General features: G+C 47.5%; 1 protein-coding gene across 4 annotated transcripts in view; it reads right to left on the bottom strand.

Moving 5' to 3' along the window:
* LOC124307200 (transcription factor collier) overlaps nucleotides 1–24215 on the bottom strand; it is a 66408-nt gene that overhangs the window by 25190 nt on the left and 17003 nt on the right. For all 4 annotated transcript variants that reach the window (XM_046768649.1, XM_046768650.1, XM_046768651.1 and 1 more), the window contains exons 5-6: nucleotides 18622–18695; nucleotides 17959–18027 (exon numbers count right to left, since the gene is read on the bottom strand). In XM_046768649.1, coding sequence (XP_046624605.1) covers nucleotides 17959–18027; nucleotides 18622–18695 — 143 coding nt within the window. The remainder of the gene's footprint in view (nucleotides 1–17958; nucleotides 18028–18621; nucleotides 18696–24215) is intronic.

Genomic DNA, 24215 nt, shown 5'->3' with positions numbered 1-24215 from the left:
CCTCAAGAACCACCCGGTTACACTGCGCCATTATTATACTCGCCCACACAAAACCCCGTAGCGCATTAACATTCACATCGATCACCCCGATAAATCGAACCGTAAGATTGCAATAAATTTAAAAACATCCCAAGTTCGAGCTGTAAGCTTACTGACCGTACCTCTGCAATTATTTTGCACCTTTTTTACTTTTCCACGTTTTTTTTTTTAATCTTTAGATAAAATTTTTCATCATTTCGTCATTTTTTCTCTCCGAGCTGAGAACCTCGGTCAAGTCATAACGTTTTTTCACTCCGTTGTTTTTCTTTTTCGCTATGATTTTTGTTAACTTTTAATGCCATTATGTAACGAATTACCGACTAGCCTCGAATCACGCGATATTTTACTCGATAGACCCAATGCTCTATAGGAGCAATAGAGCTTCAGCAAAAAAGCACAAATTTGTATATTTGTCTGATTGCAAGTATGGAAACTAAGAGATCCCAAGTTTGATCTTGATCAATTTTCACATCTTTGACATCATGGCTGGTTCTGTTTTACTGTCAAGTCGGTTAAAACGTTGTTTACAAAATTGCAATACAGATGTAACGAGACGAACGAAATCATCATATCGCAAATTGGAAAAGCTTGTTCTTCCTCTGGCTAACCGCAGCTGGTCTTCCTTCCGAAGAGTGTCGGTTGCTTTCGAAAATGTTGGAGTCAATCCAGACACCGTTTTACAGGATGATTTGAACGATTTGTAAGGCGACACCGGGTCGTAGGCGTTGGTCGGTCGCCTCGAGGAAGCCGGGCTTTAGTAAAAACGTATAAATATAGGAAATGTCTTTCAGGGACGAAACGCAGGACACCGAGAAGGATTTCGGTTCCCTCTAAAGTCCCGGTGACTGTGGTCGGGAAATTTTGGTAACCGTAGTTGACCAGACGCGCATTTGTCATCCAGTCTCAACGCTGTCTGTCCATCCGTCTCTCGGCTGTATCTCTCCTTCGCCCGTTGACAGCTTTTTCGCGCCGTCGAGGAAAAAGGGAGGAAAGCGGTAAACAGTCACACCCACGAGGAAATTAGTCGTTAAGTGTTTTATGTATCCGGCGAAGCGAACACGCCCGAAACCGAAGTCACGTGGCTCGCAGCCTCGGCGTCGAGACGTCCTACGACGGTTCCAACCGACGGGAGAACACCGGCTTCCAATTTGTGAACGTGTGAACAATTTATACACCGGCTCCGCAGCCTTCCAGCCCCCTTCGGCCCCGCGCAGACGCCACCTCCGCAACCTCACCGCTGCCCCAACGAATTATCGTGAAACAGTTCTCTCTTATCACTCCGTACGAACCGTTCCAGGAAATGCACGGTCTCCGTTTTTTCGCTATTTGTTCCAGACATGCGCGATGTCCGAGTCACGTGACATAGGAGCTTGATTTTTTCAATTCATATTCTGCACTTTTTCGTTTTCGTCGCTCAAAATTTTTCTGTAAAGTTCGATTCATTTGTTTAGAAGATTTGCTGCTTTTTCACTGTACCATGTTCACATATTGAAATTTATGTTATGGACTACAAAATAACCAAATCTGAATGTCTTATATTTCCTCGACACTTTCATCTCAGAATTTTTAACGAAACTGCTAATTAAATATCAATTTATCGAATACTTATTGCCTACTCTACACACTTTACTGTTTATAATGAACGTTCACTCTCGGAGAATTGAGTTATTCCACTGGTTGACGTATATATTCAAGGATTTGAAATACATTTCTTTACAATGTTTAAGACCGTGCATTCATTAGTCGCAAGAAACCGGAGTGGAAGTTTTTATTAAGTAATTCAATCGCGATGGAAATTATTTCACGAGATAGCAATACTCATATTTGCAGGTTTTTTTTTCTTTTTCTATTTCTCACCGTAGGTAATGCACTCAAATTAGCAAATGCGGTTCTGTTTTGGATTACATGTTATTCCGTCAAACTATCAAAGCGAACTGGCAATTATGAAAAACATGTGAGAATAAATCGTCGTAAAAAAGAAAATATACGGATTTACTATCGTCCTCATGACTGCGTATGTTTGAGGTAAATAATAAAAAGCGAAACCTCAGCGTGACGAATAAAGCGGCCGTGAAACGGCGAAGATCAGAATACAGAAATCCGTCAAAGATCGGGCCTGGCGTATAAACGATGGCAAACTATCCCCGCATCTAATGCATACATAAGAGTAAAGGGATCCGCGAGTTACCTGCCGGAACCGATCCGCGGACCAGGAATAGCCGCAGGAACGTGTCCGGCGTCGAGGAAAAGATTTACAACCAGTTCTATAATCCGCTATGAGGATATCGGGGTCGACCTTCAATCGCGTCGGATTAATGAGGATGGAAAGATTCGACTTCGCATCAGAGTCCAACTTATAACAGCGTCGCGACGACGGCGTCGTGCCGCCTCCTGTGCGGGCCTGGATCTCGACGTTAGCGAGGTGAGGCCCGGCTCGCTTGGTTGTCACTAGCGGGGTTCGGGGACTTGTTTTTAGCTCGTCGGGCCCCTCGGGGCCCCCCGTCATCCGTCGCCCTCGGGAGCGCCGCGCGTTTCCAGTTTTTTCCCTGGATCCAGCTTCCAGGCAACAGCAGCAGCAGCAGCATCGAGCTCGATCTAATAGCTGAGCAACTCCTCGGCCCGTCGAAGACGTCGGCGGACCCGACGACGAGAGAATATACCAGCCTCGACAGACGTACTCCTCGGGATCGACCTAATGAGGATAATTCCTGCATTGATTGCCGAGCGAATGGTGCACTGGCTGCTTGGTTGGCTGGCTGGCTCGCCTGCCGCCCAGAGCCGTCCGACCAGGCGGTAAATCATTCCTAATTAAACGATAGATATTTAATTAGGAAGCCTGCAGGATTGAGTTAGTTATGAGGTATTCGACCGTGGCTAAATAGCCCGTTATCGCAGTGGGAGGCTTCGGATGGACGCATGCATGCATGCGCGCCCATCAGCATCGACACGATCGGCGCGAGGAGACGCTCTTGGCATCTGGCGAGATCGGGGGCGTCTGCGACGACCGGCGAGGAAATAAATAAAATTACAAGAAACAACACTCTGTCAAAATAAAAATATAAGGAGCAATATCTCACGCCGAATCACTCGCTCGTCGCCGTACCGACGAAACGTTGCTCGCTTCGCTCGTTTCGTTATTCGTCTTTATCCCAGACGCCCGATGTTTTATCTCGACACGTGTACCGATCGGCGATACGAAAACGCTGAGCTTCTGAATTCACGAATAATCCAGGATTTGGTCAATTAACGGTCGAGTTCTCGCGACAAGTCATCGACGTTCAGAAATCACTGTTTCAAGAATGGAAATAAATCACGCAAGTTATCTGTTGAGGTACGCGGCACTGCTCAGGTCTGGCGCATGGGATACTAAACAGCACACCGTGATATCCGAGAATGATTTGTGACCGTGTGACTATGCACAAATCTGTGAATGCACGAGCGGTTCAAATATCCGTACAAGGAGAGCGATTCTCGTTTATTCACGATCGATTTTGGAGCGAGAATTTCCGGAGATCGGTGCCTTTGGCACTTCTCGAACTCGCTCTTTGCCACCTGCTGCAAGTATATTTCAGGAAGAGCCCCGATGTCGCGTGACGTGTAACGGCGCGATAACCTCACGGCGGCTATTCTAAGTTGCCAAATTGAACTGGCTCGTAAATAAATATGGTTAGTGGGCAAGCCTAACCGTACAGATCCCTTTTGCCTTGGGGCAGTGTGGGGTAACTGGTAACCAGTAAGTGCCTGGGGCGGCCATCTGTGCCCTGGCTGTTCCAGTGCAAGCCACGTGGGCCGGGCAGCAATGAGTATTACCATTTACACGGCATTTGTTGTACCGTTTCGAATACATTAGACTCGCCTTTGATAAATCGTGCCTCTTTAACCGACCCCGGAAAGAATGCCGGTTATACCGAAAGAACAGAAGCTCGGGACATCAGCTGGAGCGGTACTAAAAGAGAGTCGGAAATGGAAAAGTGATTTCTAACGTAAATGAGGAAACTTTGATTGAGATGAGAATCTTGAAGAATTGAAATCGAACCTACACTGATAAAATTTTATTATATATTTACTACACAATTATTGCGTAAAAGAGTTATGAATTTACGACATCACAAACGTAAATTACTATGCATTTCTTTTAAATTTACAATAAAAATTTTTGGTTTTACTAAAATTTATAAGAATAACACAAAAAAAAGTAATTTCAATTTACTACGTTGTGTAGTAAATTTATTGTATTTGTAAATCCGGAAACTTATCACAACATGGGTCATTAAAAAATTGTAATTTTTTTAATTTCCGTGTAACTATATTATCTTCTATAACGACACTCTGTTTCATCGACACAACTGTGCCGTCAAGTTTTTTACAAAATAAGAGCATTGTAACAGCACGCCTGAATCAGTGTTTTCCCCATTTGTCAAATTGAACCGAAGCCGTTTCCTTTAACGGCGTTCCGATCCTTTTGTCAGATTGCTCTTAGGCCCGTGATGGGTCAGGGTGTATACTGTATAGATGGAAATTCAAGCCAGCTGAAAGACATTTGAGACCAGTTCAGTAAAATGGCATCAGAAGGGTGAGTCGACGATGGCGTTGGCAAGGGGAGGCCTCGCGGTACGTCGGACGGAACAATTAACCGAATTTGCATTATATCTCTATCAAATTACTAGATTCGTATTATTGATAAAATTGCCAATTTGAGGGTGAAGTGTGCGGCGGTATCCGTGCCGGGGAAACTGGGGGTCGCAGAATGAATGCTCCTCCAGTGTTCATTTTACGTCGATATATATTCCGGGGTGGCTAGCTAACTCGGGGACGCTATATAGCAGGGGTGGACTTCCTTTTACACCGATTACGAAGGGCCCCAAAACCGGGGGGCGCCTGTAACTCTTCGACGTCTAAATTCCTGATCACGTCACACTTACGATTTTCTAAATCTTACGATATTTTTAAAACGATGGCAAAACTGTCCAATTAAAAAAACTGCGGTTGTTGAAGATAAACGAACCAAAAATACAATTATAAATGTCTCGGACCAAGCATTAAAGGTTTTTTTTCATCATTCATAGCCGACGATGTTAAACTCTTTTTTTTTTTCTTTGTTGTACTTTTCAGAAACTTTCGAGCATATCCAGGGTGCCACTGGCGCTAGGGCCGGCTCTGACCACTTGGCTAAGCTATCGGATATACAGGAACGAGATCTCTCAAGCCGGGTAGACCAGGACGATTGTAGTGTCACCGGGTTGTAACTTGACACCCTAGCGCGCATACGCCCCCCCTCACACATTGCAGGGAGCGCAGTCGACGGTCTGCGCGCACGTCAACATTAGGATTAGTGGTGGTGCGCTATCAGCGAGCGCACGGCGCACACGCGCGCGTTTCGTTTTTCTTTCTCTTTTTTTGCTCGTGCTTTTTCATCCCACTTTTCGTTCGTCATATCCCGATTTGTCCGTGTACGTACAAATTAGTCACGAGTTAGTTCGAGCTACGAAACGAGGTAGCCGCGACGAGAACGAAGGTTGGGCAAAATTTTTTCGCAAAAACAGATGGATTGGAATACAAAGAGGCAAAAAAAGAGGCCGTTAATCATTTCATGATAATTGATTAAGCTCCTGTTCCGTACCCCGCGGTGATCGCAGACACGATTTTTTTACTACCGGATAATTACGCGCACAGTGTATACGCGTCGCGTGAGAGTTAATCATGATCAAAGCTCGCGCAGAGCGACCAGCGACTGGCTACTCTAGAAGTTTATTAAATTCGTTTTTGTTTTTTCTCCACATTATTTTCACTCTCTGTTTTCTAATCGCTCGATTTCAGGCGCAGTGCTCGTTTAATTAACCTGTTACCGTCGAGACGAGGCAAGGCCCACTCTTCGTGCAAGCTCATCAATTTTCAACCGTATAATTGTAATGTGAAATAGAAAGAAAAATGAATTGTGTTCAAAAAGGATGGGAGGAAAATGAGGCAATAATAATGAAACAAAGCTCTGCGTCGTTAGTCCGTACGCTTCGAAACTTGCGAGCACGCATTCCACGTAAATACGGAAATGAAGGGGCGCCTATGCCGCGCTCACGTGACGAAATGCCCGCACGGTGCTTTTCATAATTAAGTAATCAATCCTCAAGTAGCTCCTGAGACGAGGAATTAATGGCTACACGTGGCGAACACTTCACCCTCCGATCTTTCGGTCGCAAATTGTTTAGCGATTGTGTTTTTTTCTCAAATTTCATTCAGATATCTTCGGGATTTTTTTAGTCTCGAGTAAAATTTGACACTAAGTTTGAAAAATAATCGTACAAAAAATTAAACAAGGATAAAAGTATTTCGAAATCCCAGCTCCCCCTGATTCCGAAAGCTAAAACTCCCGAGCTCGGGCAACTTTTTCTATCAAATTTTAGCCATTCTTAAAGTGTCCCTGCAGTCAACGGGGTTTGCCCACCCCTGGAGCCAATAGAGCCGTGTGCCTGCAGGACAGGGTCGAGGCATTGGAGGCGAAAACAGGGACTATCCGAGACTTATTATTTTCCTACGGCTCATTGGATTTGTAGCGACACTGTGGCACTATCAATTACACGAGGTTCGCGCACCCCGACACGCGGGAAACTCGTGCGTACCAAGTCGGACAAACGAATGAGAAGGCGCATGCGGCCTTCGGTAGCACATCTGGCACCCCTAGTTCTCCTCGTATTTTGCGGGGCAGAATTACCGTCGGAGAAAATTTAGAGACAGAGAGAGAGAGAGAGAGAGAGAGAGAGAGAGAGAGAGAGTTGGAGAGAAGATTTCGAATCAGATTAGAGTCCGCGAAACGAACGTGAACTGCAGATCCGTATATCGCGGATGAGAAATTGTGAGGTTGTAATTTCATTGAACGATGGAGCAATAAAACTCCCGCGTCTCTGAATTTATAATTCAATCCATACGCCGAAAGCACCGCACGGGAGAATATTGCATTGCCGTAGCTGCACCGGACCGAGGAAATCGAGGGATGAATAGGTCAGGTTAATCGGAAGCTTCGTCGAGATATTCCCCGATGCACTTGGGTGCACCCTGCAGTGCAAATTGCCGGCCATCCATGATTTAGCGAGGAGTTTCGTGCGAGCACGGATCATCCTCCTCGGTTTCCACCTCGAAATTACACGCAATGTTGCCGATGCAAAACCAGGTCCGTCAAAAATAACGATTTGCCAAATTCCATTTGCAGAAGCTTTTGCTTCGGTGTCAATTTGTTTTTCTGCAACGGCGAGAAAATCGAAAGCACAAGTGGAAACGGAAAATAGTTTCAATCTACCAGCCAACTTCGTCTTCGAGATATAACCCTTACACCGTTTTGAATTTTCCTACACCCGCAAAGCGTCTGTCAGCCAAAGTGTCAAAGTCCTTTGAAGATAAGCGTGGTAGCTCCGGTTGATCCCCGCCGGGTTCGCCACCCCGTCACTCGCGCCCTTCGTCGTTCTCCCTGATCTCCCTTTCTCTCTCTCTCTCTCTCTATTCTCCTCATACCTCTCCGCACGGATGACGAAGTGTCGTTGCTCGGGGGGATTGGCGAAGCCCCCGTTTTCAGATTAGATTAGATTAGTTTAGATTAGCCAATCAAAAATTACAATGGTAGTTCTAGAGCAACGCGAGAACCCAAGTTTCGTCCTTCGGAGGGGTTGAGTCGTGTACAGTTCTTCGGGGGTGGTTCGCCTTGACACTCGATACTATGGACACTTTATTAGATTTAGTTCGGCGGAGCACGAGCAGCTGGGGAGATCGAACGAGATCCTAACCCAATCGAACTAATTGACGAATAATTGTCTGCTTATTGGTTCCCCGTTTTTCCCACACCGTCGACGGTAACTTGCCGCTCGCAAACTTCGCCGCGTCCTGTAAATAAGTAATCGAATCGTACCGGGTTCGGCGCGGCGAAGGCAGTCCGGCGAAGTTGATGCCCCACCGAAACCCTGATTTTTATTACAAGCGCCTGGATAACTCTTCGCCTTTATTTCGCCGCGGTTATTCCTCGCCATCCAATCCGCGGCGTTTCCGACGCAGTTTCGAAACGTGCTACGCCTTTCCGAGTGCCATGCACCCGAGTTCAGAAGTTCAACAGAGCCAGCCTACGGGCCTTTGGATGGACCGGCGCGTTTCACCCTTCGCGACATATGGCGGCGTCGAAAAATGCGTATATCATTTACTGCGGCCATATGATGCCCCGCGTCATTGACGCCCTGGCTTGATTTTCCTACTCTTGTCTCAGGGTGCGAGATAAAACTAGATTAAAGTCGCTCAGACCCGCTATCGACGAACGAGTCGAACGAAATTCAAGAGAATCCTGATCACCGGCTACCAATGGTCTCCATGCTCGTCGGCACGAGTATCTGCCCGATGTAGGCACATACGCAATGTCGACGGTGGTTATACATATTTGCAGTCTGGGTACAACGGCCGGGAGGAGGAGCCGTCGGATTAGGTTAGCCGGCTTGTTGTTTGCCGTATTAATCATAGAATCAACCCTCTACTTCCTCATTCCGAACCCTGTTCCTCCTTGCGCATGACCGTCGTACGCATAGCTACATACACATATGTGTATATTTACTGTTCTCCGTTCCCTGTTTACCGTTTACGGGTTACCATTGCGACCGAAAATTCACGACGACGTAACTCGAGCCGTCATTCCTTCGCCTAAAATGCAACATAGGGAAGAATTTTCGGCGGGACGTAATTGCCCGTAGGAAATGATCAATAACGAAGTGCGCGTATTAACCGACTGCGAAAGGTAATTAGGAGGATACTTGTTGCGGACGATGGTATTGGAGTGGGAATTTACGGTGAGCCCGGTACGGTCGTAATAAGATTCCCTCTAATAGCATTACACGGCTCATTGAGACTTTCGAAGTCCTAAACTCCGGCCGACTTTGCATCGGTGTTTGACTTAACCGGAACTTCCCTCGGCAGATTCCCGCGTGTAGCCTGTCGAACGGAACGGTCGAGATGTTCGAGACGTACGATCGGGGGGATCGAGCCGACTAACCAGATAACCAGATAAGTCGCGGGTGACTCGAGTAGTCGGTGGATCGAAGTTGGTCCCCTGATCCAATGCACCGCCGTCGATCGGACGAACGGCCGATCAGAATTCAGCGGACGTTCCTTCTTAATGCCTATAAGAGACATATGCCCGGTTGAAAAAAACTTAAATACACACATTTAATAGCTTAATTTATAATTCTCGCGGTAAGAAGTGGAGTCCTCGGCCCCGTTCGGGAGACAGTCGAACCGCGCTGACGACGACCGACGGAGGAATCGTTCCATAATGCGAACAGTCCTGGTGCTTATAAGGAGCGTCATCGCCGTGGGTGGTCCGTCCCTCGCCGATAGACACCGGCCCCCGGCTCTCACGAAATTTCCCAACCGTCGAAGATGACGCGGTGAGAACCGCTTGGGCCCAGATCAAGGCGAGGCGAGGCGAGCCGGACTAGAACCGACGACCCTGCACTGTTCCATAATCTACGCGGCAAGACGAGCGAGTTCGAGCAACGACGCGCACTGAATCACTCATCGAGGACTGACTGATACCGTCGAGTCCTCCCCGACTCGGGCCTGCTACCTATTAACTCCGGATCCGGTGTACACCCAGCGTTCTACAAGATTACATTATTTACTACACCGTTTCTGTCCGCGGAAACTGATTATCGGGCACTCGGCGATGGCCTGTATAGGGCACGACACGTTCCTATTGCTCACTCCGTAAGGCTACCAACGCCTTTTACCGACTATCCGGTACCCGGCGAGGTGCGTGATGGATGTGTCGTTTTCAACGATGGTGTAATGTACTCCCGGTGTTTCCCGCGGATTTCTTTTTTATCATTCTTATTCTTATTATTCTTACTCCTTTTCGTCGTGAGAGGTGTTATATGCGTACAGGTATCCAAGCTGTCCATACTTAGCTCTGCCGGTCGAGGTTTCCAGATGGAAGGTGCTCCTGTTCGAGTGACGTTTGCTGCTTCGATGGTGCATCGCTGGAATTAACGATCCTTCGACGATGCCGGGTCGTCCGAGTGTCGAATCGACTCGCAACGTTTCGGTTCCGCATATTCGCGGAAGAGGTTCGAGGTGGCCGAGAGGAACGCGTGTATTTCTTGCCGGGATTCTGGCCATTCTCTAAAATCCGGTGATTCTTTCGGGCGTCTTCGGGGATGATATTTGCCCGGATCAATCCATATGGTCGCCATGGCAACCGGTCAGCGGCCTTGCTTGTCCACCCCTCTTGGCTCGGCTCTGGAGGCCAGCCGAACGAGAGAACGCCGAGCGAACGCTGGACCCCTTCGAGTCCCGCATGATTCCTCTCTTATTCGCCTCCTCTCTCGCTCCCCGTCCGAGGGTAAACCGCTCTCCCTGAGCTTCCTCTCGCTCCCTCGGCTAGGAACTTTCTCCGCGAGGTCCGGGGTGTCTTGGAAGGTCTTGGAAGGAGAGAAGCTGCACACCGTCGTCCGAGGCGAGCGAACGAGCGTCCGGAGCAAATGTATTCATGAGGCTTTGTTTGCGAAACTGTCTACACAGCTCCTTTGTCCTTTCCATCTCGACCCATCGCTGGGCGTCCCCGCACTCCTTGCCGGCACTCGATCGGCGTTGTTGCGAGACGCCGTCGTTACAATCGGACAAACTCCTCCTCGGCTCTTACTCCGATTGAGTCGTTCCTCCGGAAAGAGGGAAGAAGGGAAGGTGGCCGCCAAGTTCGAAAGGGCCGCGCCGATCCTTCCTCCTTCCTCGGGCCGCCGCGGACGATCGGTTGCGGCTCGACGGATTGCTCGACGAGGAGCTAACGAACGAGCGACAGATGCAACGGACCGCGGTAAGAAACGTATCGATTTTGAGGGGACCAGGTCGCCTGCAACGCGCCGCAGGACTCTCGGAGGACGCACGGAGGACTATGAAAGGCGAGCTATCCGTCTCGTGAGAACCTCCCGGCTCCCCACGCCTCCGTTACATTCTACATGCAAATTTATAGAGATACTTCGGACAGGATATGCGCGAGGGTGTGTATCCTCAGGGGAGTACAAGCCAGGACTAAGAGCTCTTCCTTGTCCCGTCACTCCGCACCGCAACGCGTTTTCCAATCAATCGGTGTAAATATCGAGGTATCGATCCGGCTTTCGGTCACCTGGAGGAAGAACGGGATCCTCAATCGTCCCGGCGATTCGTATCCGTCAGCCTCCGCCGGGGTTCACCGACCAAAACTAACGGCTCGGGTCCCCCGGTTTTACCGACTAATTTGTGTCCCGAATCAGCGATTCTATTCGCGAGTTGCCGATTCGGAGAAACTCGGTGATTTTCCGCCGCGGTCCGATATCGATGCGTAAAAAGTCGAGGGAACGTGCCGTAATTGGTGAACCAATTACGATACTCCAATGCCGAAAGCGGCCCTTACGAACGAAATCGGCAAATCGGTTGCGAACGTTCGCTCGCCCCCTTCGGCTCGGCTGTCTCCTCGCATAGCTTGGCGCCTCGCCGGTCGTTCATCACCTCTACGTGCTGCCACCGCCTCGCGGAGCGGACCGTTCGACGGCTCGCCGAGAAATTGCCGAGGTTCCTGCCGTGGTTTATACCGGGAACTTAAACCGGGCTTAGGAAAAACGGGAAGTCTTTGCGCACTCCTGTCAATCAGACGTCGCCGGTTTTGCGCCATCCGGTTAATGATGATCCACTGCTCTATCTCGCTTGACTTTTGCAGCCCGTCGCGTGCGTGTGCGCCTGTTGTACACAAGCGTAAAGAGAGAGAGAGCGAGAGAGAGGGAGAGGGAGAGAGAGAGAGAGAGAGAGAGAAACTGGACGTGTAGGTATATTCCCGCTGAGTGGAAATCAGCTTTTGAGAAATCCCCGTGATTGCTCGTCGCGGTTTTTCACGACCCCGCGTTCCTGGGAGGGTTGCACACCTGTCGATCTTAAGACGTGGTCTCGGGTAACGCGTGTTGTTCGTCATCGAGGAATGAGGTCCCGTCGACGGACCATAAATCTCCGCTGTCCGATACGTAACAATTATCCCACGCTTCCGACGACCGACGAGCAGCCCGCGTTCCTACCGCTCCGTTCCGTTCTCCCGTACAGTCGATAAAGAACAAGTGTAAACAAATCCAGGGCGAGCATGGTCCCCGCCATCCGTATGTTACCGGCTATCGCAAGGGTTGCGCAGTCTTCACAATCACTGTGGGTTCGATTCAAAGGCCCCGGTGCGCCTTTATGGACGCTGCCACTCAAAACAGGTGGTTACCAGCGGCACCGAGGGGTGCTGAGAGCCTCCCTGGGGTGGGAGGCACTCCAAGAGTCGCGTGCGGCTGACTCAATTATTATCATCTCCCGCCAAGCTCGCTAAATATCCTCGTCGTTCCATTGTCACGGCTCATCCTCGCTTCTGAAAGACATTTTTTTTTTCTTCACCAGTGACAGTTGCATCGTAATCTGTCGTGTCACGTGTCCGATTCGCACTCATCACTTCAAAAACAGCCTGATAACTCCAAGGGTAATTGTAATTTTGCAGTATGGAAGATGGTCTTGTACTGTCCTTTGACTTAAGTCCGATAACGGATGAGTTTGATTTCAGACGTATAGATGATCAGACCACCGTGCCGATCGACAGGACAGTCCAAGTCTCTGATACTGGTCTCGGCACTTGGTCCTCTTCGCAATAACGATACTCCAAGACTTGTAAATTGATGGTTTCAGCTACCCTTGTTCAACTAGTACCTGGTCTGGATAATAGAATTAAAAGATCAAGTCCGAGGCGCCAGTAAAAATTTGATCGTTGTCGTTTAAAAGGACGCCCTTCCTTCTGGTCGGCGACGACCCGTGACGTCCGACATCTGTTCCGTAGTTCCGTCTCCGTTCCTCATCAGCTCTTCACCCTCGTTCGCGACCCCCGCTCCCCTCGCATAGGCCATTCCGGTGAACCACTGGCTCCATCAAACCCCGGTGCAGTTTCGTTTTCTCGAAGAGTCGAATCACGCAATTCTCCTTTGGCTTTCCAAACGATTTGAGCCGGTAATCGGGCGGAAACACTCGGTTCGCGCCCACGTCCCGACTTATACCCGCGCCGTCGGCGTCGGCGTGTCCGCCCCCCGAGTAAAGTGATTTGATATAAGGGTATAACCACTCGCTTGAGCGAATTCCGCGATTCGCTAAGCGCCCGCCTGCCAAGGTTAACGAGATACTGTAAATTTAAGACTCTGGCAGCGCCTTCTAAAAATCGGTGTCTTTCTTATCCGTTCGGCTCCGTTCATCGTCGGCTCTTGCCTCGCCGCAATTGCGATCGGTTTTCCATTCGAGATAGGCGTCTCGTTGTTCCGTATGAACATTGCACTACAAGCAGCCGAGTGTAATGGAATCATGTAACGGACAAATAATCGACCGATAATTCGGATCGGCGAGTCATTTACCACGCGAAGGATCGTAAAGCGGCCGGTTTTTAGGGGCTGTTGATCGGCAACTCGGTCAGCTTGCAGTTTCTTAAGAATTCAGCAAATGGGGCCAGGCATTAAACGGCCAAAAATGGCCTCGCGGACATCGTAAATTCAGCCAATTAGGGAAAGACGGAAAAAAAATTTGCGATCCCTGCCACAAAAGAGGGGGGCTACAAGCGCGTGGAGCCTACGTCAGGAATGTGTATTCGATATTATCGATATATACGTATATATAATCTGGTTCCGATCTATTTCGCTTGCTAATGGAAAACTTATGCCGAATCATCGATCCATTATGTATCAGCTACGGAGAGCGGTGAAGAACCGCAGAAAGTGCGGGGGCCTCGAAACCGTTTGGCACACATTACCGCAAAAAGTTTGTCAAAACTCCCGCGACGAGAATGAGGCGAACGAACCATTTCTACGGCGAGTCTGCGCTGCACCGCCAAATCGGACGAGTGCAAATTACGGCGACCGTTCAAGGTGTAATTCCGCTACTAGACGGCCGACGAGTTCTCTAGGTCATAAATGATAGCGGCAGGTTCTGGCAGCTTTTCAAGAAACACCCCCGAAAGCCTCGTAACCCGTCTTGAAATCTTAACGCCCAGTCTCCCCCTCCCCCCCTCTCTTTCTCTCTCTCTCTCTCACTCTCTCTTGGTACCACGGCGTCTGGACCGATCTTGTTACGGTTATTTCGCGTCGAGAATTACCCTGATATGGGGGTGGTTTTACCCCAGCCTATGCTATATACGTTTCCTCGGAATATCTTGACTCGTCTGGTCCTCCGGTTCTCCGGTTCTCCGGCTGCTACGCGTTTCTGTTTCGCCGCTTTTCTCCTCGCTCCGCGACTGTGGTTTATTATTTTCCTTTGTACACCGATCCTCGCTTCTTATATTCTCGTGTGTTCTCCTCTCTTTCTCGTTATTAATGTCCCGCCTCTTCGGCTGTCCTTGTTCCTCTTCGCTTCCTCCCGCCATTCACCCCATCCTCACCTTCGAGGCAGATCCTTTCCTCGTAGCAGAAACTCAATAGAGGGCCGATCAGCTTAATGCATATTGATGCGCGCCAAACTAAGTGAGTGAAAAATCGCCATCGATCTGTCCGGGGCATATATCCCTCTACTCCGCAAGGGTATACTATACGTCGGGCTTCACTTTATTTTATTCATTCGACATTCAACCTTAGGTATTCATTTTCTCGGTTATCCTGCAAGAGATCCCGAATTTCTCTCAGTCCCTCTATCCCTCGGTTATATCCACCGCCCCATCTCTCTCCGCTACACCATAATTGCTTTCGATTTATCCTTCCTCATTCGTGAATCCGCGCCTTGACCCCGATTCCTCCTTCGATTCTCCCCCTTTCCCGGATTCGCAACAAATCAACGATATTCACGGCGCGCGACGCGGTGACTGGAAGCTAAAAAAACAAGGAGAATTTGAAAAAAATGAAAAGGAAAAACGAGCGAGTCAACAAATGAACGCCGAGCGTCGATTGAAAGTATCCCAGGAGGGAAAACCGTCGGCCCTTCGGCCCTGCGTGTGGTTTCATCATATATTGACCCAATTTCGAGATTGGGAGAAGCAAAAATAATTACCCGGACAAATATCGGGCGATGTGGTTATTTATCCGACGATTTTTCGCTCCGGCGAGCCTGCGCGGTCGACGAGCCGGCCCCCGCACACTTCGGACCTTTTTATTTTCGGCTCCTTTGGCCGTAGGGATGCTGCAGCGCGACAGACTTGGGGTTGGTTCGAATGCATCACTCCCCGCGGTATGTCTATACATTCTCTCCGGACCCCCGGGGCCCCATATGCTACTCGCGACGCCCAAACCCATCGCACCAGCTGAGTGTGTTTTGATTTCCCTAATAGACAGACGCCGGGGACGCCAGGCTTAGGCGACAAAGAAGGCCTGTCGGTGGTCGGAAGCTTGCGGTTTGCCGGAGAGAATATGCCGCGCCTACGCGATGCTCAGTTTTTCGAGAAACTCGTTCAAGTTTTTCTTTCTTTTTTAAAACTTTTCCTGAAAATGCCGTAACGCCTTTATAAATCAGTGTACTTCGTGTACAGAAGATATTATTTTCTAGTATATATGTAGAAAAAAAAAAACAAGGATTTCAAAATGTAACGAAGCAATCGCAAGTTATAATACTATTTTCTACGTTGTTACATTATATATTTCTCGCAAATCGAATCGGTCAATTAGAAGCACGGGTTATAGTAGTCTGTATCAGTATTATCCGACGTATTAGGTTCGCGTGTCTATCCCTTGTCAAGAGCTGGGTAATATCAGATGTTGGCAAGCACGCACGACACGCGTTAAAAAAAAAAAAAAAACAGAATGAAAAAGAAAACAAACGGAATGTGAAAAAGAGCGGAGCGATGCGTCGATATAACGTCCGGTAATGACGAGCAAGGAGTTATTACTCAACTCAGGGTAGATGGCGGGAGGGGGGGAACACCATCCTCGTATCGCGCGACCCGTAAAAATCATTAAAATTACCCGCGTGTTTCGAGATAAGCCAGGCTTGCGGGGTACATCGGCCGACTAATGACAGGTTTGCAGTGTAGTGTGGCATCGTGCCTAACAGATGACACAGATCGATAAGATGAATCTTATCCAGGCGTATGTGTGTATATGTGGTAATGAATGCACACAGGCGTCCGTCCAAAACTGCTTCAATCAACCTAAGTAAATAGGCATCGCATGACTCTGGTCGTCCTCCCCCCTCCCCACCCTTCCCCCCTCTCCCCCTTATAATCCTTCTCCTTCTCCTTCTCCTCCCATCACTCTCACTCTCGCTCTCTCTTTCTCTCGCTCTCCGTAGTTCACGGACGCATCACGAAACCACACGCGGCCGATTGTAGGTGTATAACCTACTGGTGCCAATACACGTGACGGGATGGATCGGCTCGCGGATTCCGACGGAAATCGGACGTCGAACACAGTGTCGGATGTGATTTGCATTCATTAACTGCAGCACAAGCGGGGACTGATTGACAATCCGTACGTCATTGTGACGTCACCCTGCGAGCCCTCTGCAGCCCTCGACCAATCGTAATCAATTACGATAACGATTGATTGTTACAGCGCTCGCGGAATTTCCTCCTGCTAGGAAATATCGTTCCATCGAATCGTCGCGTTGTGCCGGCAGGTTCGTTGCCGTTTTCAGCTCTATGTGAAAATCGAATGCATAAAATTAATGAACCGGCGTATGCGGCTATTCTCGCGGATTGTTCGCCGGTGCGATGACGATCTAGAAAGTTTAAGGGCGATCGTATCGACGACGGTGAGGTAGGTACGACTGGAAGATCGGGACCAACGCTAGGACCAATTCCGACGGCAAAGTCGGTTACACAGAAACCTGTATATCAGAAGGGATGTCAGCGAGACTGCAAGGACGACGGGGTTCATTAATCGCACAACGTACAGGAACAAAAGAGTGTTGAAATGGCGTCGAACGTAGGTACGGAGAGTTTCGTATGGTCGGTTCTAGGGTTGGTTGTTTACCGGGCACTTAACGAGACCTCGAAAAGCAGGAACGAAATTGCGGTGCGGTGCGATGCACGCCTGGATGAACACGTCACAATCGACCGTGGCCGTCTCAATCAACGAGCAGGCATTGATATCCATCGCGGGGCTTAGTGAGGGATGTAATAAAAAAACAAAAAAAAAGAAAAAACAAACAGCAAAAAACAGACGATAAAAAGAAAAATCAGGGGGGGTGGAATTTCCCACTCGAGACGATCGCGAACCGTCCGCATGAACAACGGTAGGTACCAAGGCAAAACACAACAGCTTGTCGCAACTATATTGCACCGCCGGCAATAGCAATCAATGTTGAGTGTGTCTACTAAATGAAGGGCACTAGCGAACGCGGGGGTTGTGGCGTAAGGACACGCGACCACCCCTGCACACGCCGCTGCTGTTACGTACGTCGTCCTTCCCGCTGCTGCTGCCGCCGCCGCCGCGGGGGCATTTTCGAGATTAATTCGTGTATCGCTTACCGCCCCTCGACTGTCCACCTCTTACGTTCTCAAGGCTGACTAATTGAGTGGACGGAGAGCCGGAATACGATCGGTCCCGATTTCCCCGCTGCGTCGGGACGCCGGACGGCCGCGATGAGCACCGCTGGCCTCAAGATGTCCTCCTCAAGACTATCTCGGCTATTCTCCCCCGGGAAAAGGATCTCCTTCCCTGTTACCACCCCCAGCTACAACCACCCTATCTCGGCCGCTCCATGGCCCGGCTATTCAAAGATACCCGTACCTACACAGCCCTGCTTTTGCCTCGGTGCAAACACAACGGGAAACACGTTTTCGACGAACGGATCAAACCTGGTGTTGGATACCGGTTGTTAACGTATCGCCGGTCCGTCAAGTGCCGCGTAATCGGCTACAGAGGAGTCACTTTTTTCGAACCATCTCCGGAATCCGGGAAAGGTGGAATATCTTAAATAATGTAAATGAAAATAGTTGTTGCTCACCGATCGATTATCACCGGATCGCTCGGTGTTTCGTTTCGGTTTCCGCAGCTCTTCTTGTCGCAGCACCGACTGTAATCAGAGAAGGATAAAACTCGTTAGCGACGAATGATTATCTCGTCAGGTTTACACCGTTGCGTTTGAACGTCACTCGTCCCATCCACACGATTATTCGCGACTACTTCAAGGCTGCGAAACGTACACTTCGAATGATCGAGAAATGATCTCTGAGAACCTGCTTTCCCGAATCTGGATCTTAAGAAGTTAAACGCGTATTGAGATGCCGAGAAGCGCTGCATCGGCACTTCATTAGCGATGCGGAGGAACTCTGGTCCCTGCGTGCGGCATGTGCGGGGAACTAGATCGAAAAAAATAGCGAGTTCCCGTGGGATTCGGAAGGGTATCCCCCGCGCTCTCTACCCGCCGACATCAAGTCCCACGGGCCAGTGACTCAGCCACCCCCGCGCAGCGCACGGCTCGTTACGTTTATGGTTTACTGCTGCAAGGGTGGCTCGGCTGGCTGACTGGTTGGCTAGCTGGCCGACGGTACGACGCGCCACCCCCTCAGGAGGGTGTGGAATTATTTCGAATGGCGTTGGGGAGTGACGCGTAACGCAACAGCGTATCTCCGAAAAGCGGAGCGCGTAATTCGCGGCTTCGACTCACCTGCACATCACTTCGTGGGTCAGCAGCACCCTGCACATCTCCGGGTTCTTGTCCTGCCCCTCGTACATGATGGCCTGAAACAAAAAATATACAAGATCGTCTTACGAGATCTGCTTTTACGAGAGAGAGAGAGAGAGAGAGAGAGAGAAAGGGAGAGAGTGATAAGAAAATTAATACGATTATTACAATTAATAAAAAGGAAAAAACAGAAACAAGTAAGCAGTCAGAAAAAAAAATAACAAATATGTAGCATCAGAAAACAAAATAAAGACCAGAAATTAAAGTAGATTACAGTGGAGAGAAAAATAGAGAGAGCGAGAGAAAGTATTTGTTTTATATCAACGACTATAACTTCACATTTGAACAAATTCATAAAAATGCCCAATAATACTTGCTCAGTTGATAGTTTCTAGCAAAATTAACATTTATATTCAAAACGAATTTTCTTTAGACGAAGAATACAATTAGTCATGAAATCCCACACGGAGCAAATTATTGTCGAAAGAATAAATATTATCCTTATGAAAGAAGTGGTAATTGTTAATAAGGCATACGGTAGTGCTAATAAAATCTTCATCCAATTTTCTGGTCTTTTTTTTCCATCGTCAGTCGGAGAAAGAGAGTGAGAGATGGGAATATCGGAGAATGCCTTCTCGATGTTTCGGGGGTGCCAAACTGTTCTTTCGGCAATTACTGCTTCCCGGAAGGACGCGAGTGCCTGGAGAGCGACGCAGGACCCCCACCGGAGCCAGGACCCGCACTCGGCTAAGCCGGGGGCGTTACACGCAAATCCGTTAAGCCTACTCCACGATCTTCTGATTGATTTTTATTTAATGACAACATACTTTGCTGTCCCGTATATTCATGTATTTATGTATAGAGGGCTTCGGCACCGGATTAGCCTCCCCTGGAATAATGACGTTCCGAGGGGGGGTACAACACCCGAGCTTTTGACGTTTACAAGATAGTGCTTACCGCGGAACTGTGACCCAAGAGCTTTTTTCCCCCCCTTTTTTTTTATTTCCATCTCGAAAAATTGTTTCGACGCGCCGGAAGAGAGAATCGAATGGTTGAAAATGTTCCCTTAAATTCATTCCACCCCGCAACGCGGCGTTTAGGGAAACTGTATAATAACGAAAATTTCCGTATAGATGTTTCCGCTGTGATAAAATGTAAATAGTTTGAAATACAATATCCAAGGGAGTTTGTGCGCGAATGGCGCGGCTGTGGGAATGGCTGGGGCGAGCTACGCCGGGGTGGTGATAACGATATCAAACACACACCGCGAAAACCGGGGATTTAACTTTGCCCCGGGATTTTGCGAAAACCAGTGTCAAATATTTATGCCGCTGATATAACGAAATTGCAACTCAAACGTACAGGCGGGGGGTCGGCATCCCTCCTCCTCGTTCTCCACGCAGGTTAAATCAGGGATCCTCTCGGGAGGAAAGGACGGAGAGACGAGGCGAGCCGAGGCGAGGCTCTCGTGTGGAGAGATACTTACAGGTATACCTACCTGCGACGAGAATTAGACGTACCTATACACTAATAGGAAAAAGTCATGCGAGCCTATTCGTTCTTTGAATAATTAAAACTAGCAACCACGATGCGTACGTAAGCTGTTATGCCCCTTGCATTCCACGCTCCAGGCGGACTCTTGGCGAAATAAATAAAAGCTCACGATCTATTACGCACCGTGTTCAATTACCGTCTACCAACGATTCGGGGTGATTCGATGGGGAGATAGATTCGTGAAATTATCAAAAAAGTTGAAAAACAAAAAAAAAAAAAAAACAAGAAAAAAAACACAGATTAATAAAAACGCCCGGTGTCTAGGTGCGGACAGGAACGAAGTTTAAACAAAACTAATTTCCCCGACGACAAGGCGGATCCGGTGTGTAACATCGGGAACTAGTTCGTCACTGCAGGCGAGTTTAAAGAATAAATAACTACGGTACTGCTGACACACTCGATGTACGGTGTATAATACTCGCTGTGCAAACATCGGTCGCGTGTCGATTCGGTGTCACCGAGTTCTTTCGACCTCTCGTGGTTCAGGGTTCATTGTATTCCGTGTGTTTAACCGGTGATTAACCTTCCGAAGGTCTGAAAAAACAGCGGAAACGCGTGCGGTTTCTGTTTGTTAACACGCGCCCGCCTTTCGACACCTTAAAAAACGACCGATAACCTCATAGGTGCTTCAACCCTTCGATCTTCCTCCGGGTCCAGAGGCACGCGATGTTCGACTGGGCCCCGGGGACCCGGAAATGAAGCGGAGGTGGTCCCCAGGTGCCATCCTAACCCAGACGATGTCTGGTGTTTGCGATACCGAGACAGATCCAACCGCGCGGAAGAACCCGCGACGTTGACTACACGACGTCCTCGTTCTGAGGGTGCGACCAGTCAGCAACGTCCCCGTGGGGCTGACTTCCACTTCCGGCAAGTCCCAAAAGGATTTCTTACACTTCGCCCCCCCCCCCGTATAATTCCCACGGGAATTACCAACGAAGGACTAATAGCGATAGATCCGATTACGGTTTTCGTCTAGTATCTTACCAATCGCTGCTGGATGCTGTGCTCCTCGCAAAATTTTTTCTACGAGGATAAAAGTATTCTGTCAAAAAAAAAAAATTAGAAATTGAGAAGGTTTGAAAAGTTCCGTCGGACTGAACTCTCTTCTCACTGAGTATATCAATTTTTACTATTTTAATTCTCACTCTAGGCAATCAAAAATTTTTTCCAAATTGACTTGGGAGATACTGATAATCAATAAGTTGCTGGTAAAAAATTTGCGATTGACGAAACATGTTGTTGGAAAGTGAGAAAGAAATGTGTGCTGACTCGAAGCTAATGAGTTATGACAAATGTAGATAAAAAAAATTGCACTTTTATTCAGGGCGAATTTTGTTTAAGGAACCTTCCTTTTCGAAAAATGAATCTGAAAGCAAATATAAATGGATAAAAATAACGCAACAACGGATGATATGTTGATTATTACACAAAAAAAAAATTATCCGAACAATATACTACATGTTCAATAAATTCAACGACCGGCTGTCGCCGTACATAACAGAGTCAATTTCCGACAGCATTTCTTAGTTAAAGGGTCTACAGTGAACGTCGAAGCCGAAACGCGGGGTTGATTGAAGTAAAATAATTCAAGCAGCCGGTAAAACCTTCGAAAATCGAATCCGCGGAGTATCTGGAGGGGTTGTGAAATTTCGAGGCAAACTTCTATCTCGATAAAATTAAGAAGAAAGGCCAACAGACGACGCAATGCCAATACAGACGGTGAGAAGAGGGTAGACGCGACAAGCGTGGATCTGTAGATTTACACACTCTCAAACACACAGACACAGACAAACGCGCGCACAATGAAGCGGAGGAATAAAAGAGCCTCAGATAAATGCGGAGATAGGCATTCAAATGCGGCGTAATGATTTCTATCGCGAATCGATTCGGCTATCCCCTGGGAATCGCTCCTATCGGTGGACCAGCCCCTGCACACTCCCTGTCCCTGTAGAACACGCGTCGAGCTAACATCGACTACAATCCTCCCTCCCCCTTCACCGTGTGGCACCGGTTTGGGGTCGCTCTTTTCTTATCTATCCAAGGATTAACTTATCTCGAGCTTATTATTTCCTTAATCTATAGTTAAATACTCATATTTTAGCATTAGCCTTGCATATGGGGCGCGACGCCCCGGGCCTGAAACGACACATACGTGATCTGATGAGCCTACGTCGGGTCTGACTAACTTGTGTCGTCCCACGCGAAGGAAGTTGCGAATTTGCTTTATCGGGCCTTCGAGACGCTGAGAGCTCTTCGTTCGAGCTTCTCAAGCTTGCGAAATAGTTCCGTCAAACACTCGTGTGAATGAGAATTGATATTTGAAATTTTTAACACATTTTCAGAGAGAATAACAATAATTAATAAAAATTTGCACCCAAGTTGAACGATGTATAAAAGTATTAATCAACCGCGGCGATTTTTTTACGATTATGAAAAGTTTATTACCGCATAAATAACTTCGAGCTCGTGTAGATGTTATTATTACTGTTGTTATTATTGTTGTATTTAACCGCAGAGCAGAGATGCGACAGGGATTTTTCAATGCGTGACAAAAATGAAAATCACCGATTAAACTCGTGTATTATAGGTTGCGGGTATACGTAATTATTGTTGTTACTTTACGCTGCGATACTTTGCGCGATAAAGGCTGTAAATTTTTCGCCGGGGAGATAAAAGCTTATACGTGTGTCCTTGCGTGAAGCCGTTTGTTTCTATAATTAAGTACTTCATCCCCATATCCGAATGCTGCGAGAAATTCAGAGCTATAGATATTCTATACGTGGGTAGAACATGAGACATGTCAATTGTTAAAACAATTAAAATACTTCACTGCCGGGAATTTTTATAATTATAATTATTAATGAATAGACCAAATCAGTTGCCTCAAGGAGGATTCCAAGACAAAATATATATCTACTATTCAAGACGAACGCAAAACCTAAACGGAAAAAAAAGGTTTCAATAATTTCAAGGAATTGTGGCGCTTAAGCTTGGAATCAACTACATAAATGCATCAGAATTCTCTACAGAGCACTTTTAATTATCGAATAATTAAAAAAAAAAAATGTTTTTTGAATATAAAAATAAAAATGACAGAATGCGAAATAAATTTTTGATCAAAAAATATGATGCGGAAATTAGTACGTCATTCAATTGAAATCTATTTTTGCAAGTATCGCTAGGACGGGAATTCTTGCTACATAAAGTTACGACAGTTCAACTACTCGATAAAAAATTTATGGAGAAATGGAGCCGGTCTGATCGTCGGGTAGTTAGTTTATTATAATAAAGCTTGCCGTTGTTTTTATTCGAGCTGGCAGCAGCGGTTGCAAGTCGTGTAAGACTTGCGAGTTGTGCTATATACGTACATCTGTATCTACAGAGTCGAGAACGGGGAGCTGAGCCGAGTAACACAGTTACAAATTCTGGTACAATTTCGCGTTGTTCATTCATTTAGAATAACAACGTTACTCCTTCCCCCACCATCACGCCGCTCCCGCCGCGCATCTAGACTATAAATGTTTTGCCCCCCCCTACCCTCTCTGAAGTAATTAGCATTTAACATTTTTAATTTTAAAAAAAGAAGCTACAGAAAAAAGTAGTAGATGCGAAAAAGTAGATAGAGAAGAGAAAGAGAGAGAGAGAGAGAGAGAAAAAATGTCTTTCAACATGTAACAATTCGCTAACCACGCGTAAGTATTAAATTTTAACCGCATGTCCGTGTGTCTCCTTTTTTAATTTTTCAAATATCAATTCCATGTTTTTCGTGCTCTTTGAATGTTAATATTCGTATTCTTCTCTTAATTTTATCCGTTTTTTCGATCGTTGCGAATTTATGTATACCTAGATCGAACGGCGAAACGGGAACGGGAAAATCGTATACTATGTAACCGTGCAAAACTCATTATTCTTGCGGTTGATAAACGGAGGGATCGAGAAATCCTGCACTCAATTATTACAGATTTACAACCGGCATTCTAATTCAACACTGCGTATCCACAAGGCTCGAGCCTTCCAAATGC

Source organism: Neodiprion virginianus, chromosome 6 (genome assembly GCF_021901495.1).
Source record: "Neodiprion virginianus isolate iyNeoVirg1 chromosome 6, iyNeoVirg1.1, whole genome shotgun sequence".
Lineage (NCBI taxonomy): Eukaryota > Metazoa > Arthropoda > Insecta > Hymenoptera > Diprionidae > Neodiprion > Neodiprion virginianus.
Note: the sequence above shows the minus strand (reverse complement) of the source record. Positions and strands in the feature narration are given on the sequence as shown.